The sequence below is a fragment of the Lissotriton vulgaris genome, chromosome 11 (assembly GCF_964263255.1).
Source record: "Lissotriton vulgaris chromosome 11, aLisVul1.2, whole genome shotgun sequence".
Classification (NCBI taxonomy): domain Eukaryota; kingdom Metazoa; phylum Chordata; class Amphibia; order Caudata; family Salamandridae; genus Lissotriton; species Lissotriton vulgaris.
In genome coordinates, this window is record NC_141699.1 from 349,549,924 (window position 1) to 349,572,605 (window position 22,682).

The 22,682-nt window shown below is 42.3% G+C and overlaps 1 protein-coding gene across 1 annotated transcript in view; it reads right to left on the reverse strand.

The window, feature by feature from the left end:
* LOC147679751 (uncharacterized) overlaps window positions 1-22,682 on the reverse strand; it is a 165,278-nt gene that overhangs the window by 48,545 nt on the left and 94,051 nt on the right. The window contains exon 2 of the mRNA XM_086943314.1: window positions 2,388-3,020. Coding sequence (XP_086799440.1) covers window positions 2,388-3,020 — 633 coding nt within the window. The remainder of the gene's footprint in view (window positions 1-2,387; window positions 3,021-22,682) is intronic.

Here is a 22,682-nt window from a genome sequence, read left to right on the forward strand (position 1 = left end):
CCCCTTTTCCAAGGCATTCCTGCGCCGGAACGCCCCCACCCCCTGCGCCAGGACGCCCACATGAAACTTGACGCAAGTTTCATGTGGTACAGGGCTTTACAACGTGACGCATCTCCCTAGATGGGTCACATTCTAAATACCCAGCAGCATGGCGCTGACTTTACGCCGCCGCTGCGTCACAGAAGTGACGCAACGGTGGCGCAAAAGAAGCATACAGGGTTTGTAAATCTGCCCCCTAATATTGCTATATTTTACTATTAAATAGGCAGTCCCAAGTGCAGTTACCTTGTAGACAACAGGGTCATGATTTGAATGGTGCAGCAGGTCCAGTGGCACTGGACCCAAACTTTGTCATGACCTCCTCGAAACACCTAATATTGCTATATTTTACTACTATACAGGCAGACACAATTGCAGTTATCTTGCAGTTACAAGGGGTTTGATTTGAATGGTGCAGCAGGAGCAGTGGCACCGAGGTCAAAAGCTCTTGGGACCCCACTAAAGGCAGTATATAGCTAAACGTTACTACTAAACAGACAGTCACAAGTGCAGTCATCTAGCAGGAACTAGTGCCATGATTTCAATGGTGCTGCAGGTGCAGTGGCACCGTGGTCCAAAGCTCTAGGAAGTCCTCTAAACCTCAAATACTGCAACATTTTACTACTGAACTGGCAGTCACATGTGCAGTTACCTTAAAGGCAATAGGTTCATGATTTCAATGGTACATCAGTTGCAGTGACACCCTTCTCAAAAGTTGTCAGAACTCCTCTAAACACATAATAATGCTATTACATCAATTAATTCTATTAGTTCCCTCTTTCATTTTTCAAAATGTTGCTATTACTTTCCTTCATTATACCACTAGTAACAGCACAATATATTGCCTTTTTGTACATAAACAAGTCATAACACTTTAACAGACTTTCTGTAACTTATATTGTACAAAAACTCAGCAAGCTACAACTTACAACAAACTGCTTATTATTAATCAAACAGGCGAAACCTAATGCATTTACCAATGCTTTTTTGTAAATGAGGCCCTAAGACTTTTAGCCCATTTATAGGTAAACTCAACCGAAAATGTACATATTGCCCTAATTTCTATCAAGTTTTCTAGGGTGAATAAACCCACGTGTGCCCTGTGGAAGATACTTTTTTCTTGTCAAAGCATAAAACTATTCAATGAATTATTTCATGAGTGCATCTTATCAGACTGCAAAAAACTTGACCATTGTGCTGTAAAATGAACGAATTGCCATCATGTTTGAAAACTTTCCTGGTAGTTTCTCTCAAATTCCCCTGTGTTGTCTGTGTGGCTATTTATGCCCTACCACTTTCAAAGTTCATAAACCGCCACTGCACACAACTGGGTCTGGGTGTAAGGACTGACTGTTTTAGTACTTTTAGACGTTTTCTACACGATGGATCAGTTTGGTTTATGTAGGTATAAAAGCAGATGAACCCAAAAACTACATACTGTGTTACCATGAACTACCTATATTGTCTTACTGAATATCGACCCCCAGTATATCGTGGTACCAGAAAATTGAGGGACAAAATATAAAACGTTAAGTACATATAAGGAAGTATAGATTTACTATTCTTAACTCCACATCTACCTTGAAGATGTATGAACCTCGTAGGCTCTTATATGTGGAGCTAAGTATAGAAAATATAGACTTACCAGTAGTATTTGTTCGATATTTTATCCTGGACAATGTGTCAATATGCTCACTGTCCAGGTGCATGGTCTACACTCTTATTTTTCTTATTTATTTCTTATTTGCTTGTATTTCTTGCATATACGCAGCCTGCTGTTCCCTTAAACATGCCACAAACCCGATGCAGCTACCTGTTTACCTAACGATAATATTAGCTACGTAGTCTTAAATTCTGGAAACAAGTACACTCCAGCTCAGCCAGTTAACACCTTGGGATGGGGCTGTGTAGGAAGGACATTTACGGATTGAACTACTACAGACAATTAAAGAAGATATTGCAGTCATTGGTAATGACAGTTGGACATGGAACAAAGCGAGTCTTTCTTTCATTGTTACTGTCAAATAGCAGTTACATGGCACATAGTCTGCTATTAATATTTCACTGCAGCACACTTCTGTAGCAAATAACTAGTGTTCTCTAATAGATCACTTTATAGAGATTATGTGAAGGCTTCACCTATTCACTGTAAAAGCATTTTATTTATTCCTATACTTTTATGACACACTCATGCACTTAGTCATTTTAAGAAGTTTGTCTAAGATTTCTGTAATTTTGATTGTCAAAGTGGAAAATATGGGGATCTTCAGTCTGATTTGGGAGTCACCCAGGAGGGGTGCTGCAGTGAAGGGCGCCAGCTTTGCAATCTGATAGTAAAGCTTACTTACTCACTAAAGCAGTCAGGATGATGGCCCCCATGGCAATGGCGAGAATCTCGGCATAAGACATGCCCGACGGATCCGGTGAAGCCGTTCCATCAGCAGTCCGAAGCATCTCCGGCTGGGTGACCCCTGGGAGCAGCTGGGCTCTCTGATTGTTGAGTGATGAATTGGTGGCTGGTATTGAGCCGTGGCTGGACTCTGCCGCAGCCTTGTTTTCAACAGGAAGTGACGACACAGTCACCCAGTCTGAGGTATGTGTTGTCTGCAGCACAGTTCCACCTGCCAATGAATCACTTAGCAGTCCAGTGACCCCAGCGGTCTCTGTTGTATTGATAACTTCCTGCTCTAAAGACCCGCTAGAGTTGCTGTTCACTGTGGCTCGAGGGTGGTCTGTGACAGGTGTCTCTGTTGAGTGTTGAAAGGTCGTTCCTGTGTTGGAATAGGAGAATGAATCGGAGGGTTGTAGGGAAACCGTCGCTTCCAAGGATTCCCCAAAGCTTCCTGCAGTTGTACTGCTGTTTTCAGATATACCATAGCGTCCTGCTGCCTGGGAGGTCGGTTCTGTTGGTGATAATGGACTGGCGCCCACTGAAGTGATGCTTTTCAACTGCATAAGCACCATAATCCTGGTCAGCAAGGCTGCGGGGATAAAAAAACAGACAGTTGGTTGTCAGAAAGTGTATTCATTTCAACTTCGGCACAGGCACGGGTATGAACTTGAAAATATGTTTTATATTGTGATGCATACACTTTTGTGCTAGCTACTTGGGGCAGGTAAACATCTAAATGATTTGACTTGGAGGCAATCACAATGTGATTATGAGAATAACACTATCAGAATGAACTATCGATTTCACATGTACGCCTACTCAACACGTTAGCTAGTTTGCTGAAGACTTATGAGGACAGGAGAGGAAGTGATGCCAGCGAGTCTCATTCACCCTCACACACACACCTTTGAGCCACTGGACGTTGAAAACCGCAGGGTGGAGATACCCCTAGACATTCAAAGGTTCATCCATCTTAGGTAACTCTTTTCTCATCGGCTGTCTGTGGACAGTTTGCAGAGGTTAGTAAATCTGGGTGGATTAAGTATGTGGGAACTCGAAAACATTTGTTGTTGTAAAGGATAGGGCGACAAAAGGATGGTGACAGCAGAGGAAGCTCAGAATGTAGCCCAGCTAAGGGGTAAGTGGACGCCTGAGAGCCGGCAGGCTGCGCGTGGAGGATTAAGAACATAGATTCTGAGGTATGTGGGCAGTGAAGTGACGTGTATATGTTATAAAGCAAAACCAAAAGGGATTATGGACGGAGTGTTGAACATTGCAAGCATTCACCCCCAGTCAACTGATCTGGGTTTAATCCATCATCATTCTTTAGCTCACTCCACCACCCCAATTCAGACATGGCCATATGCAAATCAGTCTGACCATGTGCCTCATGGGAACAGTCGAGCCCGAACTGCCAAGCATTGTCTTCCCTGGACCAGAAACAAGCATCCTGGGACCGGTTTCGGGTTCATAACCCTCATCAGCCAGGCTATCTTGAATCCAGTGGCTAAGTGAGCAAGGGACCCACGTCTGGGCATACCATGCCAAATTAGGGCAAACAAAGCAAAACCAAAGGGGATGATGGACGGATATATGGGCGTATATGTTATGGCAAATTAGGAGACAAGATGGAGGCGAGACTGGCGGAGATTGAAACGGTTCTGCACACGCTCCTCAAGGGTGTTGGTTTCGGACTGTTCACATCAGCGTACGGAAGCGGAGGCTTTAGATCCAGTCCAGGCCTCAGGTCAGCATCCAAGGCAGAGGCTGCCATTGTTGTCTGTTCCACCCACCGAGGCTCAGCAAAGGCGAGACTCAGAGGTGGGTAATTATTGGGAGAGGGCGACACAGAGATATGTTGGTCCCATCAAAGGGTACATTAGTTTGGGGCTGATCAGGAGGGTTTGGGAAGCAGGTTTCACCATAAGGATATGAAGGGCTAGGAAAGGAGAAGCGGGAAGTAGGCCCCTAGCCATGGATAGACGGAAGATGGTATGGATGGACAACAGTCATACAATGGGGAGCAATGGCACAGCAACATAGGTCATAAGGTGAGGGTAGGAGGAGTGGGTAGAAGAGGAATGCTGGTATGGAGTCATTGGACATCTACTGAGCCATGAACTGGGGAAAAGGAGACATGCAGAATAGAAATTGAGGGGTTCAGAATATTGCACATGGGTGAGAGCGATACTGGAAGTGTTGCAGGGACAGATAGCGAAGTGGGTAGAGCACCAAATATTACCTGTTGAAGAGAGCGACACTGAAAGTGTCGCAGGGGCACATGACAAAGTGGGCAGAGCACTGACCGTGGTGGCCGGTAGTCTAGGAAGGATAGGGTCAGGGAATGCTCAAAATGTCTGAAGCAGAGATGCAGAAAAGCAATGTCAGGAGGACACGGTGCAGCAGCCTCAAGGAGCTGGCTGACAGGGGAAGTTTGGACACTAATACGGCCCATTTCAATCCGCAGTCAGTGAGGACGCCAAATAATTGGCTGAATGGTGGAGCAGATCAGGGACAGTCCTGGTGCTAGCAAGGAGAGAGGGGAAAGAAGTGGCAAGCTGGTTATGGGGAGAAGCAGTGGTCGAAATGGGGGGGGAACAGTAGGGGAACTGTGGGTGGCAAATCAAAGGGCGGGAATAAACTGAGGACTGGATCAGTGGGTGGAGTCAGAGGTGTGGCGAGAATACACAAAACTCCCCATTTTTAGTATTTGTTTGGCATTTCACTGACCAGTTAGTTTTTTATGTTTTTTAATTCAACCGGTGGATACACAAGATTATTTAAGGTTTAATAAGAGTTTTTGACTTTAAAATACATTCACAAAGTGGGACATGTTTCCAATCACAGAATGTCCCAAATACGCTTAAAAGTGGAAGCACAAGCCATTTGTCTCAGAGCCATGGAATTTCTGTCATCAGCCCTTCTGCTTTTTTCTACAAGAGCCGTTCAAACATGAATGGCAAAATATTCTAGTTTAAAAATGTTTTCAATATAATTATGGCTCTACCATATTTGCCATATAATACAACATCTGCGGCGTAATCTGACAATTATAAATATAAATTGTTTGTAGCTCAAATGTATCAAAAGTTACTAAAGAAATATGACGTGTGTTGCTGCTAAGTGGACGGCCCTTTGCAAAGGTTGACTGATCACCTTTCTCACTGCTGCATTTGTATGTTACACTGGTACTAATAAGGCAAAACCTTTCCAGAGACAGTTTTCATGTGTAAGAATGCCAAAATATTAAGGTATCACAAAATAAACTGCATTACGCTGCAGCCTTTTGTTTGCTGCATCATTTGGTCAACACTGTGGCATAGTTGTTGCCTCCTTTGCAGCATAATTCCAGTGGTCCCAAAAGCAGGCAGCTAGGATTTTAACTTATAAACTGCAAGTAACAAAAGGAGCTCTCTGACAAAGCAGTAACCCACTGACCTAATTACATTATGTGCACTTTGTGATCTGCATGGTACAAGTTCTTTGCAGCAGGCACATTAACCCTCTGCACTACCTTTCCATGAATCAAAACGTCCACTTGACAAACCTCCATCTCTCTCTCTACGAACAACATTAATAACTGAAGTTATCATGACATTTTTATTGTTGCTGAAAATTGCTGGAGGCCAGGAAGGACACAGCAAGAGCTTTTAAAACCATAATAAACTTGCAAACCGACGCCCCCAACCAAAGTCAACGTCTGGTGTGGTCACACCGGTCGCACTGCCCTAGAACTGGCCCTTCTCAAGGGTCCTGTGACCTCAGTGACAAAGTCACTGTTGTTCTAGGGTGTGCTGCTTCATATGCCTGCTCGCGAGACTGGCAGTGGACTTCAGTATGGGTTGTGGTGGACAGGCCTTCAAGGTTAACCCACACTTGTCACCGCTAGGGTCCACTTGCTGGTGCTAAGATGACAGGGCTTCTGAGGTCTTGTGGAGCCTTCTAAGGTCTAGCATGGGAATGTACCCCCCAGGAGTGGTCTGGGGGACTTGTCATGAAGGCTGAACCTGGTTCCCCAGTTACAAATTAGGCAGCTCTGACCATAATGCCATATCCTCTCTCTCACTTGAATCACCATACTGCCCCACTGAAAGAAACTCACACTGGCTTCAACTACAACCCAATGGTGCTCCTCTATAAACACCTGGATGCGACTCAATTCAAATTAGGCACTAGATAAGAGCAATATGCTGCCCAAAAAAAAAGTACCAACATCCTGTAAATGTTTTATCGGCAGAAAACTGGCAATAATGGGCTTGATAATACACCCTTATTAATTCCCATAGAAGCCCATTTTAACATCAGAACATGGGCTTCTATGGGAATTAACAAGGGCGTATTATCAAGCCCATTATCGCCGTTTTATCGACAGTTTCCTGCCGATAAAACGGCGATAATTTTAACACCGGTCCTTGATAATATGCCCCCGGGTTCGAGTCTTGACAGGGACGCTGAACATCCTGTAAATCTGTACAAATCACTTAATCGCCCTGTGCTTAACAAAATGCATGTATCGTCTGTAACACAACTGTTGCTCATGTAAAGTGTTCTGATACCTTTGAGTCTAGTTTGCGCTCAATAAAACAAAAAACAAAAAAGTCCCAACGTTAGCTTGGGTGACAGATGAGTTTTCTGAACTTGACATGATAATTTGTGTGTCATCAGCTTAGGAGATCGCTTCAAAACGGAATTATCTGACAATATTGGCTGGGGGTAAAGGTAAAGATAAAAACGTGTGTGGCTCAGAGAAGAACCCTTATATTAACTCCTTATATCCCACAGGATATTGTCATTTCACGGGAGCGACAGGGCAGGAGCCAAACTGCCTGGGATCTATCTGGAGAATTAGAGCTCAGCCAGCCAAAAATATAACTAAACAGGATGGAATGGGATACAATGTTGAAAGGTTGAGTAGGATCAAGGAAAGTGGCATCACCCTGGTCCAAAATAATGCGGCGGTCATCTGTGGCTGCCTCTAAACTACATTAGGGCCAAAACCCATATTGAGAGGTGTCAAATAGATAGTTGGATTCAAGTTAGTACACTGTTTATTTAGTACCTTCTCTAAAAACCTTAAGTGTTGAGGAAGGAGCAAGATTGCACAGTAATTGAAGAGATAGAGTAGATTTTTTCAAGAGTGGCAGAGCTAAACCTTGTTTCCAAACTTTAGGAAGGGAAGTAGACATTAAGCATTTAAAAAAAATATATATTTTTCTTTTATTTTCAACAACAGCCGGGTACCGGCAAATACAGTACGAGTTCACCATAAAAAAAAAATTCTCCCCAATACATATATCTTCATTTTAACATCCACATATAAATGGACCAAGGATCATTACATAGCACTACGTCCATACAATATCCAATCAACCATAAGATACAGTGCTATCCGAAGAGCTGCAGATCATAGTTCAACAGATGACAGGGGCCTGGAGGTCGCGGAGATACTACTACTAAGGAGGAGAAGCCATCACCTCTGCTGTCAATTGGGCCATTAGTTTTGGCCTTTCTTTCTGCAGCTCCACCATCAGAGAAATGCAAATGTCCCCTATGTACATATTCCATTTTCCCCATTTCTGATCCCATTTCTTGGGGCACCGCTGTCCCTTGAACACTGACTTATCGGCAATCATTGCGGTGTCCATATCCTTTGCTCAATCACTCAAGAGCGGGACCGCCTCTACCCCCATGTTTGTGCAATGTTTTGTTTAGCAATTGTGAAGCTTTTCGAGGCCCAAGCCTGTTCAGCATGAGAGAGGTCAGTCGCCCCCCAAATATTAAGCAGGCATAGGTGAGGAGACAACTTTAGGGACTTGTCAAATGCCCTTTCGAGTTGGCGGGCAATCTTTCGCCAATAACCCTGGATTTGTGGGCATTCCCATAATATGTGAATGAAGGTACCTACTTGATTACAGTGTCAGAGACAAAGCGGATCAGTGTCTACCTAACTTAAACAGGAGTTTAGCATCAAAGTAGACCCGATGGAGGATCTTGAGCTGGAGGAGTCGTATGCGCATGGAAATGGCCACTTCTCGAGGGGAGGCCAGTGCGTCACGCCACTCGTCGTCCTCTATCATTCCCAGGTACTTCTCCCAGCCCACCCTCAACTTTTGCATCGGATCTGCATAGTTATTAACCAGTTTCTTGTAAGTGAGTGTAATGGTATTGCAGTCCATGGAATCCAATAACAACCGGTACTCCAGGGGGGAAGAGTCAGGGAGGGGGACACCATTTGGCACGGCAGAGGATACAGCATGACTGATCTGCAAATACCTGAAAGTCTCGGACTGTGCCAGTTGGTATTTTGCCTGAAGTTCTGCGAATGTGGCCAACATCCCCTTCACCCACATGTCTCCAACCGTGGATATCCTGATTGTGTCCTATTTATCAAATCCAGGGCATTTACTGAGTTGGCCCAGAATATCAGGTTCCCATAATGGAGTAGCCTTTGTCAGACGCTTGTGCCAGCCCAGCCTTCTGGTGACACCGTGCCAGGTCTCGACTGTACGCGCCGTGGGGCCGGTGAAATTGAGTTTGCGGGAATTGGTGTAAAGCGCTCTGTTATAGCCGCCCCTTCCCAAAAGCCAGTGATCTGTTCTAAAATTGGGCTCGTAGTGGGGGCCAAACACCCATCTGTTGACTGTGATCAACTGGGATGCTTGATAATAGTCTTAAATCTGGTAAACCGATGCCCCAGTCATACCATCCCATGGTGTGCTTGTTCATTGCTATCCGCGGCGTATCGTCTTCCCACAGTAGACCCGTAATACTGTCGATTTGGGAAAAGTAAGAATCTGGGACAGGTTTGGGGGTATCCTCTAATGCGTAGAGGAAACGCAGAAGTGCGAGCATTTTGAACAAGGACGTGCGCTCCAGGAGAGTAATTGGGAGAGAACGCTTCGGATTTGAAGCGCTGAAGAGGCCTGAGTAAGTTTTGTTCAAAGAAGAGAGTAACATCTGGAGTGACAAAAATGCCCAAATAATGAAAACCCTGGGAGCCAACGAAATCTCGTAGCCCCGAGGACTAGCTGGGGGAGCACCCCACAACGCGTACATCTGGAATTCGGACCAGTTTATTCGGTATCCAGAGTGGGCACTGAAGATGTGGAAGATATGGAGCACCCGTCGCAGCGATCGCGCTGGGGAAGCCAGATATAAGAGGATGTCATCCGCGTAAAGCAAGATGCGGTCCCCGTGGTACGCCGTCCATTTAAGCCCCCGTATCCCCGAATCTCCCAGGACCCATACAGCAAGCGGCTCCAAAACTAGGGAATAGAGTAACAGAGACAAGGAACAACCCTAGCTCGTGCCCTTGCGAAGTGCGAAGGTGGCGGAACGATGATTACTATATACTCAACTCACAGCACATGTTGTTGTCAATAGTCTAATCCAGCGTATCAATTTGGGTCCGAACCCCATGTGGGCCAAAGCGGCGAAGAGAAAATCCGATTCAATTGTATCAAATGCCAAAGAGGCATCTAATGATAATAGAATTGAGTCTTCCTTGATGGTATTAATCCTACCAAGAACACAATGCACCCGTCGCAGATTCCAGGCCGTGTTTCTCCCCGGCATAAATCCTGACTGATCAGGGTGGACTGGGTCAGTAACATAAGGGAGGATGCGGATCGCCAGGAGTTTGGCCAGGATCTTGGCCTCGACCATCAAGAGGGAAATTGGGCGGTACGAGTTACAATCTTCAACAGGCTTATTCGGTTTATGAATGACCACGATGGCCGCGGTTCGGATATCTGCTGGGAGGAGACCTGACTCAAAACATTCATTATATAAATTCAACAAATAAGGAGCCAGCAGTGTTGTCATGGGTTTAAAAAGCTCAACGGGAAGCCCGTTGGGCCCCATCGCCTTACCGGATTAGACATCTTGTATAGCCTTCTGAATCTCCGTCACCATAATGTCTACCTCCAGGGCCTCTCTATCTTGTGGGGAAATGTTAGTCACAGCAATAGTAACTAGGAGGTCAGCCGACAGCGGGACTTGAGATTTCGATGAACTAGTGTAGACCACCTCATAATGGATCGCAAAGGTGTGGGCTATTAGTTGAGGGTCGGTAAGGAGCATACCCTCAGGGTTGGCAATCGCATGTACCCACCTCGCAGCCTTTTCCCTTCGTTCCAGCCATGCCAAAAGCTTGCCTTTTCACTCACCCTGCTCATAGATCCTATGTCAGGAAGAAAGAGAGCCTGCCAATGCGTCCTCCAAAGGAAGCTGTCTATAATCCTGTCTCTTGATTGCAAGGCTATGTTGAGTTATGTGGTTGAGGTTCCACGCCACCGACTCCTCCAAATCCGAAATATCCGCCTCCAGTTCGATTGCCCTCTTAGATTGTTCCACCCTGTATCCCACCATTAATGACAATGCCCTGCCCTTTATGACTGCCCCAAAAAAAAAACACAGTGTCACTGCTGAGTCAACAGAGCCCATATTTGCAGCAAAATAATATTCTGTTTCCTTACGGAGAGCCTCTTTAATATGCAGTATTTTTAACACCCACGGCTGTATGGTAATAGAGCCAGGTCGTCCCGTCCGCTGAAAGCCCAAGGACAGGGGAGTGGTCAGAGATCCCACGGGCCAGGCAACAGGACCCTGTGAAAACATGAACATCCTGGGCATGCATGAACATGTAAGCTATCCGAGATGGGCTACGATGCGCCCCTGATTGAAATGTGAAGCGGGTGTGCAGCGGATTAAACCACCTCCAGATGTCCACAACCCCCAGGGCGTTCGCGATCTCAAACAAATATGAGTCTCTCTGCGGGTCCTCTCTGGGTGGAAGACGGTCCAGAGAAGCATCCATTGTGAGGTTAAAATCACCTCCCAACACTAACACCCCCAGTGGCAGTTCCAACAGAAGGGTACCTACCTCACGTAGCGTCAGCCGCTGTAGTCCAGGGGGGGCATACACAGAAACAGCATTAATTACACGTCCCTCCCAGGAGCCCTTGACTGCGGAGTATCTGCCCTGCGTGTCAGTCCAGGTGTTATGGGTGATATAGGGACAATCCTTCCAGAGCAGATTTGCCCCCCCCTCCCAGGATCCCGAGGTGAATCCGGAGTGAACCGCCATTTTATAGCCTTTCCTATTCAGGGAGTGTGTCTCCTGCAGCAACACCAAATCGAGCTCATTCCGCTTAATATATTGCAACACGATCGTTCCACGTGGACAACTTGAGTGTTAAACCTTGGGTCATCACGTCAAATCAGTGGGAATCAAATAATGCCTGTTAATCCCACATGGCAGAAGGCGGCTTAGGTGGATGTCACATGTGTTGTTAACAGCAAAACCACTTATGAAATTAAAGAGTTCAACATTGAAGTGTACCGGTACCAAACACAAAAAAATAATAAACAACCCCCCCCCTCATCCCAGAATGAACCCCCCCACCCTGCCTCCCTGCAGAACTGGCCTGGAACCACCCGCCAACCCCAACTTGCAGAGTGCCTGTCGCCCACCCTCAACAACTTCAGGAATGTGTACAACCCCACTCCCTAAAACAGTAGATAATAGGTCAATTCGCTAACCCCGGCCCAAATACCCCGAGAGTGAAAGGTACATCAGCAAAATTCAACATTCAAAGGATAAGCGGCTGAAAAGACCTGAACGCCAAATCTCGGCGATGATCAAAGACACCAAGCCACATCAATATGTACATCTAGCTACCCATAAGAATGGGGGACCCGCAGCCAAAATATATCAGTTAGTCCCAGCAGGCCATAACAGACAAAGAAAGCATTGTGTAGGCCTCTGAGGAGGTCAGTCTTCCGTGATCACCCCGTAGGGCTTTGGGAACTCGCCTTAGAGGGAGGCCCGGACCGCTTTGCTTATGCCACTCGTTGAGTTCTCCGATAATCGGTGTCGACTTGTATGATTTCTTGCCAACTGTGCGCCTGCCATCGAGCCAGTCCCAGGCGTCCTCAGGACTAGTGAAAAACCACTGTTTACCATCTGATTCAATTCTGAGTTTCACTGGGAATAACATCACATATTTGATCTCTTGGTCCCTAAGAGCTAGTTTCACTTCCAGGAAGCTCCGGTGTTGTTTCTGGAATCTTAAGGTGAAGTCCGGGAAGAACGATACTTTACTGTTTTCAATAGTCAATGGGGGTGCCACCCCTGTAGTTTGTAGGATCAGGTCGCAGTCACAATAATTAAACACTCGGGCAAGAAGCAGGCGAGGGGGGGGGGGTGGAAGGCTCCTGGTATTGGGCCTACCCCACGACAGACGATGGGCTCGCTCAATAGAGAAGCATTTGGATAGGCCTTGTGGCTGAAGACGCTTCATTATGAGTTCCTCGACATAGAGAACAACAGCTGGCCCCTCCGCCCGTTCCGGAATGCAAAGGATTCAGACATTATTGCGCCGCATTCTGCCTTTATAATCGCCAAGTTGGACTGCCATCGCCTCATGAGAAGAGCATTCGAAGCCTTTTGAATGCAGCCTTTCTGCTGGAGTCCATATAAGAAGGTTTTTGTTTGTTGAAACCACTGTGAAATGCGGGAAAATCAAAAACAATGATCTTTATGCACTGGGAGAAAAATTCCAGCTTGTCAGGGGCATTGCTTTTTTGTTTTGAAGAAATAAACTACTGGTCTATGGGTTTGTTTCAGCAAAGCCAGCCAATGCCAAGAGGGCAGCCACACATTACATAGTCAATGATAGTGCTTCTACCATGTTAGCCGATTCATTTTCTGTTAAACGTCCTTGGCCACATGGCAGGTGTCTTCAAGAATGACAGGCCATAATATATCTATATATGACCTTTTTAGAACCTCATGTAATGTTTGACAGTTAGACAACCTGCCATTGGTGGCCATGCCACAAAATCTACAGTTATTGGTCATTCTGGAGGACATATTCCTTCTCATACGGTTCCCATGTACATAGCGTGAATCACTTCGGGGAAAAGAACTATGGCAGCAGGTCCACCAAGATATGTCGGCGTGGGCACTTGTTGTCAGTGTTATTTGTCACAACGGCAAATCAGCGATTCATATTTCAGAAATTGCATAAATAATTTCCCCAACAATTTTGAGGTTTTTACAGTGCATGAGGAATATTTCAGGACTTTTTCTCTGCAAGACTGGCCTACTTGACATGGTGGTCTCAAAGAGAAAAGAAACAGGTCAAAATAGCAGGGAAAAGGAGAACCCTAACCAGACTATTTAGATTGAACCTCCCAAGTATTTCGCACTGTCTCTAGTTCCAGGAGATTGCCTTCGGCACAGCAGATGGCTAATCCACCAGAGGGTACTCCACATGTCCCGAAACTTCTTCGCTTGCACTTGTTATCCGGCATTCTAAATGGGACTAACGTGAGGATCTGTAAATAGAGAGGGGGGAGTTTGGACACTATGGGGCATATTAGCAAGAACCTCGTTAAAATTATCGCCATTTTAGCGGCAGTTTCCTGAGGCTAAAACTGCGATATTGGGCTTGCGAATATGCAATATAGAATTCCAATAGAAGCCCAGGTTAGATGTGCAGGACTTCTAACCTGGGCTTCTATTGGAATTCTATAACGCATATTAGCAAGCCCATTATCGACGTTTTAGCAGCAGTTTCCTGCCGCTAAAACGGCGATAATTTTAACGAGGTTCTTGCTAATATGCCCCTATGCACCTTAATTTTCTTTTCCTTTGGTCCAGTATACCTTTTCATTGTTATATTATGTCTTGTCTTGCAAAATAATGTGTCTTTAAAATATACTTCAGGCATCCAAGCATGAATATACATTTATTGTTGAAATAAACGTAGAACTATATTAGTTACAGTCATTTTGTCACAAAACCCAACATAAATATGTACACACACACAGATAATATGACACAAAATAAATATGGATTAATAGAGACACAAATATAAATAAAATACCATAAAGCAGGAAGCCATAATTATTACACACATAATTCTGTTTTTGGACAGCACAAAAAAGTTTCGAACAATTGACTTCACTTACCTCTTCTTTCTAAAATTTCTGTAGTTGGAAAAATGAGCTTATACACATCACATCTTGCAGCTGAGAGATTCAGCACATAACATAACTGGCCCCCTGGAACAGGCGAAAGGTGTAGCGATGGGCCATCCACAAACAGAACACAGGACACTGCCCTGCGCCAGAGGGCAGAGAGCGCAGACGGTTGTGTGCAGTGGATAAGGCACAGGATATGAACAGCCACACGGATAAAGTCTGAGAACCCTTTACACGCAGAGCCTCGGGCAGAGGCACGGAATTTCACCCTCACAGGAATGTACTAGCCGCAGGTTATTTACCTGGATTCACTCACATTTTTTATCAAGCGTGAGGGGGTTCAAGACTGCGGGCAATCAGTCTAGGTTCTTTTCACAGTTAAAAAAACATTGCTCTAGTGCAGGGTTGCCCACTCTCGGTGCAAGGGAGTCTGATCCGTGCTCGATTTTCAGGCTACACACTTCCTGAATTGGAAATGGTGTCATGTATATAGTATGTACGTTTATGAAGCAGAAAGCCCCAAAAACTGGCATAGCCCACCCTCTTAAACAACCTAATCTCCCCTGCACTGTAAATATGAAATTGGCCACAATCTGGTTATTGGCAGGAATTTCATTTTGTTGTGCATGCCAATGCATTTACAAAAAGGTCTCTTTGACATTTTGAAATGAGTCAAATGAGAATAGCAAGAGGACAGACAGATTGCGGCTGGCAAGGGCTAGCTTTTAGCTGCTAAACTCAGAAAAAAAGTGACAGATATTATAGTGGTAAAAAATAATGACTGGGTGTTTGTTGGATTTTACATTGTGGGCCACTGAGTGGCCAAAAGAACTCGCTGGGCGCCATTTCCCATTTAAAACAGACATGATAGGTTGGGCAGCTTAGAATTCTTTGGTTGTGTGCGCTAGCAACCAGTTTGCAAACACACCACTTACAAAATCGGGGAAGAAACGTATATGTGCATACGTTAGAATAACTTACAAATTGACTACATTCTGGTGCACTAATGCACAAGCTAGCACAGTGATTCCCAAACTTTTTACAACCAGGACCCAATTTGTAAGAATAAGAAACTTTTTGCGACCCACCTAAATTTAAGAAAAATTAGGTCATTTTTAAATGTAAAAGTGGACATGCTTTCAAAATGCTGCGACTTACCAAAATAACATACTCTTTACAATTTGTTGCATTCCTCTCTAGTAGCAATTGCTTGTAAATGTCACAACCTTGACAAATGTGGAGTCCAATAAGTGGAATGTGGAAATCGCACACGAGTTGAATTAAGATGAGATCTGTTTGTAAGTTGGGTGGTGCTTTGAAGTAAAAAGTAAAACCCCCTGTGCTGAGGGTCGATAAAATGCAAGTTAGCGCTGTTTCCCTCGGGAGCAGCGTCCCTTCAATGCACTCCGGAGAACACGTTCTTTGAATATGTTCAATAAAAAATCCTTGAATTTAATTCATGCGTTGTATATTTTATTCTTATTCAATGATTTTCATGCTTCACATTATTGATTCATAATATGTTCAAGCGTATATTTCTTGTCAGCCCAATGCATTTAGGGCATTTGCCACTCATTAGGGGACTTATTCCTGAAAGCAACCAAGTATAGCACACATTTAATATGTTGTGATACAAATACAAATAATTATCTACTGACATGGTGCATATGCTAATGTTGATCAGTTTTATCACACAAAGGCGGGTTTCAAGCAGGATTTTGGTCAACGTGTAACTTCAAGGTGGAAAATTATCGGTAAAAGAAACTAAAAGACTATTGCTTTAGCACACTTCTCTGGACATACCATTATGATACCCCATGAAACGACTCTCAAACAAGTCCGTTATATTATATATATATATATATCTATATATATATATATATCTATATATATATATATCTATATATATATATATATATATATATATATATATATATATATATATATATATATATATATATATATATATATATATATATATATATATATATATATATATATATATGAAGCAAGCAGTCCAAGTTCCAAACAGTACAGGAACCAACGGTCGAGACCTCACGACACCTCAAGCCAGCCAATCAATATAGCCTCAAAGAAGTAAATCCACAATGGATAACAGGGAAAACGTATTTTTAATAGGGATATATATATATATATATATATATATATATATATATATATATATATATATATATATATATATATAACCTACTGGCGGTCGCCAGTAGGTATATATAGTTAGGATTTTTTTGAATAGGGATTTCTGAAAATTCTATGTTGAATAACTTTGGCGTTGAAAGACCGAATTGGCTGAAATTTTCAGGAAAATGGCAAAAAAAATTTCTGAGCGTCCCCTGAAAGTTTGGGGGGGTTTCGTGAAGTGGGGGCCGAGAAAAAAGGGGGTCCCAAAACGTGTTTTTAACATTGAGTTTTCCATAGGCCGGTTGGACTCACTTTTAGCTCAAACGGCTAAATGGATTTCCATGAAACTTGACAAAATTGTAGGGACTGGTAGCCCGATGTGCCTTTGCTAGGTCTCAAGATATGTGCTCCAGTGGATTTTGAGAAATTTACGTTCAAAAAAATATATAAATCTGTGACAGCATCCCGGTTAGCGCCCCGGTTCGCGTACCTGAGGCGTAACGGAACTTCGCGAGGAGAAGCGGATTGGCTCCCCGGTGACTGTGAACATTATAAACAGTCCGGAGCGGCCGCCATCTTGTGTCTCGGTAGGATCGAGACACAAGAGGTGGCAAAAACAAAGGGGGAAATGAGCATAAGGGGGCAGAGTACATCCTCCCTGACCCCCTAGGTTTGATGAGGGGGCTTTAAAAGGGCCCCGCGGGGCAAAAAAATATATAATGTTTATTATCGTTTTTTTTGCGGGGGGAGCGCCCGGTACGCGCACCGGGAAGCGGTCCAGGGAGCGTAATATAGGGAAAAAAGAATGAAAGGATTTTCAAATATTGTATGTTTATTGATTGTTCTTTTTGTTGTATTTTTTTTTTTTTTTTTTAATTTAAGTACCAACATGTAGGTACCAATCAGAGTCTAAAAATAAATATACACCGTCTCCTTTGTAGATATCTTGCATGTTGTTTCAGAAGTTATTGTGGTATATGGAATTCATAGCATAGTCTGTCAGGAAAGCAGAAAGAACATGGAGGCAGGAGATGATAAAGAGATGTTAAATACACATTGGAGCTAATATAGTGGGAAAAAGGAAGTAACTATGAGCAAACTTACTATGTAACACAAAAAAGTTGCACAGTATATTTTAAGTCTCACTTTATATTTTATCTTTTTGGGTACTATTTCGTAATTTTCATATTAAAAAGAATAATGTCTCAAACAATTTTAACTTTTAAAATTTCAATTTATTGTTCTGATTTTTCAAAATCTAAGAGAATTTGTAACATTAAATCATCAGGTATGTCCTCCTTTTCATTCCAAGAATCACATTCTTCAGCACATTTTATTAATTCTTGGTCTACTGTTTCATCCATAAAGTCTACTTCTACTTTTTCTTCGTTAGGATTGTTTTCAATCTTAATTTGAAATGAAATTGTATTTTCTTTTTGCTGTGCTTCCATTTTCTTGCTGTAAATTGCATAAAAAATAAATATATCAGTGGAGATAGGGCACTGTTGGGTTTAAGTTCAGACAGGTACTTGTGAGTTTTTAACATTGAAGTTATCTTTGGGCAGTGCATGGTTTCAGGCAGGAAGTAGAACTATTAAAAAGTGCCTGTGATGAAGCCTAAGTAAATTCATAATTATACCACAGAAGCCTAACTCAATCAATAATTTAAATAATTAAGTATTTCTCAATGACTAACTCTTATAGAGGGACAGTATGTAACTATCTGAAAACGTTTTCCTAAATTAATTTAAAGTGAATAACATAGTTCTCCTTTCAAATTTTTTAAATTATATCTTACCTTTGAAAAAGAAGTTAAAGTTGTCAGTGAAAAAGCTCTTGAAATGTACTTCAGGAAGTAGTAGTCAAAATAGCTGTGTTTCTCTCTCTTTCTTTATATATATTCAGGTGCAAATGTCTTGAAATAATAGTAGAAAATGAAAGTAACATTTTAATTGGTTGGCAGTTCTAACACTTCATATGTGTTTTTGTCATGTAATTTACCTCAGGATATTTAGTCAGGCCTACAGCATAATTTTCTCAATGGAATTCCATCAAATTTGGGTAAATGGTAGGGACTGCTATGTAGTAGGGCCTATTCTATATTTGATGAAAGTGTCTCCAGAGGTTTTTCTGTAAATTACCTTCCCCCTTTCTTTTAGCGAGCGCTCACCGGTGCGCGCCCCGGTACGCGTACCGGCAGCGTTACGGGAGTCCTCCATTTTGTGTTTCGGTAGAATTGAGACACAAGATGGAGGGCAAACAATGTTCGGAATGGGTAGAAGGGGGCAGAGAAGACACTTCCTGACCCTCTAGGTTTTCTGAGGGGGGCTTAGGACGCTCATATAGGCAAAAAAAAAAATGAAAAAAAAATTTTGCGTGGGGAGCGCCCGGTACGCGCACCGGTAAGCGAACCGGGGAGCGTACTTTGGTGAAAAATAGTGAAAAAAGTTAGAAAAAGATAAATGTTTTGAATGATCAGAGGTAGGGTAGCTCTGAAAAGAGCTATTGGGTTCTGTGGCTAATTTAGGTACCTACAAGTAGGTTCCAATGCACAGTTTTAAATTCAGGAGGAATATTCTATTCCCCTCATCGGAGAAGTGCACACGATCTCCTCTGTAGATGTCTTGCATGTTGTAACGCAAGTTATTGTTGTATATTAAACCCATTCTAAAGTCTCTCATGTAAGCAGAAACAGATTAATTCACATGTTTCCGTGCTATCTCAAATTGTGGACAAAATTGGTTGGACCAGTTCCATTTCTGTCTTTGACATATATTGGAATATACCAAGGCAGTTTGGGGAAAAAGTGTCATCAATTGATGAAAGGTGTCCTTTAAAAGCATTTCCAGACCAACCCCAGTCATAGTCCCAAAATCATTTCCACCACAGTGCACTATTAAGAGGTCAGGGTTTGGCAGATGCATAAAAAAATTATATTAAAAAGATATAAAATATATTTTTCCTTTAAAAGAAGAATACATTTTTCAGCTTTAGATATTTGCTATTAAAAAAACCATTGAAATTCACTGAAAAAACCATAGGTTATAGACCATATATAATTAGGAATTAGCATTTAAAAAACCTTGAAAATTCACTGAAAAAACCATAGGTTATAGACCATATATAGTTAGGGATTAGCATTTACAAAACCTTATTTTACTCACACAAAACCATTGAAATTCGCATATATAGTTAGTTGCACTAACTATATATCGCGCACCCGCAATCCACTGCTCATGACGTCACATATTACATCATTCATGGCATGGTCAGTGACATCACTGAGGACATCACTTATGACAACTCAAATGACATCACTGACAACATCACTGATGACATCATTCATGTGATAATACGATGAACCTCTTCAGACTCTAATATAACCTTAGATACACTCAGTGTAAACAGACACTCACAGATTGTCACTCATCCATGGAGTTACTCATACACCTAGTCAGTCATGCAAAGAATCAATCACACCTCCATTTCCTCAACTATACAGTTATACACACCTTACTTATTCAAACATATTCTAACACATATTTACTCTCTTATACAATCACTGATACAAGTTATCAATGATCCATGCAGCCACTCACACACTCACTGGCTCTTATACACAGTAATTTATATATGTCAACTCTCACATGTACTGTGTTTTACATATGTACTTACTTTGACATGTAGCACTGAGATATCCATTCACTCACCAATACACGCATGCACACAGTCAACCACCCATACAGCTGTTTCCACATGCAGTTTTGAACCCATACATCTAGTGAATCAACTGTTCACACATCTATGCACAGAGTCACACACCTCCCAGCCACCCACACACACACACACTCACTCTCCCATACAAATACTTGGGCAACCAATCAATAACCCATATAGTTAAACATATAGCTACTGATCAACACATGCAGCAGTTTACAGAACAACAGATATAATGATGCACAAATTAAGACAGTTTAGTCACTAACCCATGCTCTCAGTGAGACACATTTAATCACTCTCTCATACAGTCAGTCATGCACCTACTAAATCCTTCATCCAGACACTTATACATCCACTCATTCTTCAATATGTAAGACATATTTTAACTTTACAGAAACATACAGTCACTGGATGATGTCATCAGTGATGTCACTGACCATGTCATGAATGATGTAATATGTGACATCATCAGCAGTGGATTGCGGGTGCGCGATATATAGTTAGTGCAACTAACTATATATGCGAATTTCAATGGTTTTGTGTGAGTAAAATAAGGTTTTGTAAATGCTAATCCCTAACTATATATGGTCTATAACCTATGGTTTTTTCAGTGAATTTTCAAGGTTTTTTAAATGCTAATTCCTAACTATATATGGTCTATAACCTATGGTTTTTTCAGTGAATATATATATATATCAAACAAAGAGTTGCCATTAGCTTCGAGGCGCACACAAAAACACAAGTAGGACTCACTTCTTCTTTTGCTAAGAGGTCCATTTATTCATTAGAAACCGGCATTCCTTTCAGCATTGTTTATGCAAGGTCCTACGCGTTTCGAGGCTCCTGCCTCTTGATCACGGACCAGAACTGATTATGAGTGAAAAGAACACCTACTTGTGTTTTTGTGTGTGCCTCGAAGCTAATGGCAATTCTTTGTTTTATATATCGATATATATATATATATATAAATCATATTGTGCGAGAATGCAATATTAGAACCATTTTTGATCGAGCATTAGTGCAATAGAGGAGGTAACATAGAAGCAGCACTTAGTACTTTTTCAATCTTGGTACTCTATAGGAACAGCATTCTTCATGAATTTTTCTATATATTCTTTTACAGGTGAAGTTTGTTAATGGAATTTCGGAACCAGTATGAATCCTAGTATTAGTGCAATAGAGGAGGTGGTATAGGAGCAACAAATGGCACATTCTAAGTTCTATATTTGATAGGAAAAGCACTTTGCACCTAATATCTAATACCATAATTGTCTGGAACCGAATACTAGGGTGCTTACTTCCTTGCCTAGCACCTCTTATCCCTGGTAGTTTACAGGGCAGCCCATTGCACTTTATATTTCTTCTTATCTGTGCATTTTAATTTTTACTACATGTTACGAAAAGCACTTTGAACTTTATACATTTATGGGTATTTTTACATTAGTACACGGGTCTGTTGAATTGCTCCAGTTGCAATAGAGTTATAGGGATGCAGTTAGCAGCGTTCCATTCTTCTACCCTGGAAATACGTTATGAGATTATACAGCCACTCTAAAAACAATTGCCCATTATGACTGTGTATTTTGCTTGGTACAAAATCTGTCTGTTTGAAAGCCTTAAACTTGTGAGTTATGTTCTAGAATTGTGTACTTCACAATGATTTTCTTGACCTTTTGTTTATCTCTGTAACAAACTGCAGACAATGTTATACTTAATTCTGTAAGAATTCGATTATGTGTTTTCCCCCTTTAAATATTATATTAATTGGTGGTGGGAAAGGGTACAGCTGTCCCTTTAAAATGGCACTCTGTGCACTGAACTCTATGACCCAGTAGAAGGCTACGGCCGAAACGCTAGGTCTGACCTGTGGGTTAACATGCACCTTGCTGGTTATTTGCTTTATAATTTATGAAGCCGTTGAAGCCAAATAAATCGCTTCTGTATTGGATTCCTGTGTGCATCTTTCTCTTTCTGTTGGTCTTGGTGAGGGAGTGGTGAAAGCAGGACTGTTCCCAGAAGCTTTTGTGAAAAAATATATATATATATATATTCATATATATATAATCCCTTGGCAGTCGTCATGTTCGTATAGGAAATGTATTTTATGGTTTGCTTGTAACTTTATTGCCCTTTGACGAATCATCACAAAACTTTACAAACAGAAGTTTTATTCACCTCAGCTCCTTCCTGATAAGTTTCAGGGTGCTCCCTGAAGCGGGCCGAGACAAAGGGAGGGTCCTATTACTTGCTTTCCCCATGCAATTTCCCATCCGAAAATTAGACACGGCTACAGCCAAAACATCTGAATGTAATTACACCAAATTTGGCAGAAAGATAGATCTTTGTCCAGAGTGTGTTCTGTTTGTGGTATGGTGTAAATTAATTCAGTAGTTTTATA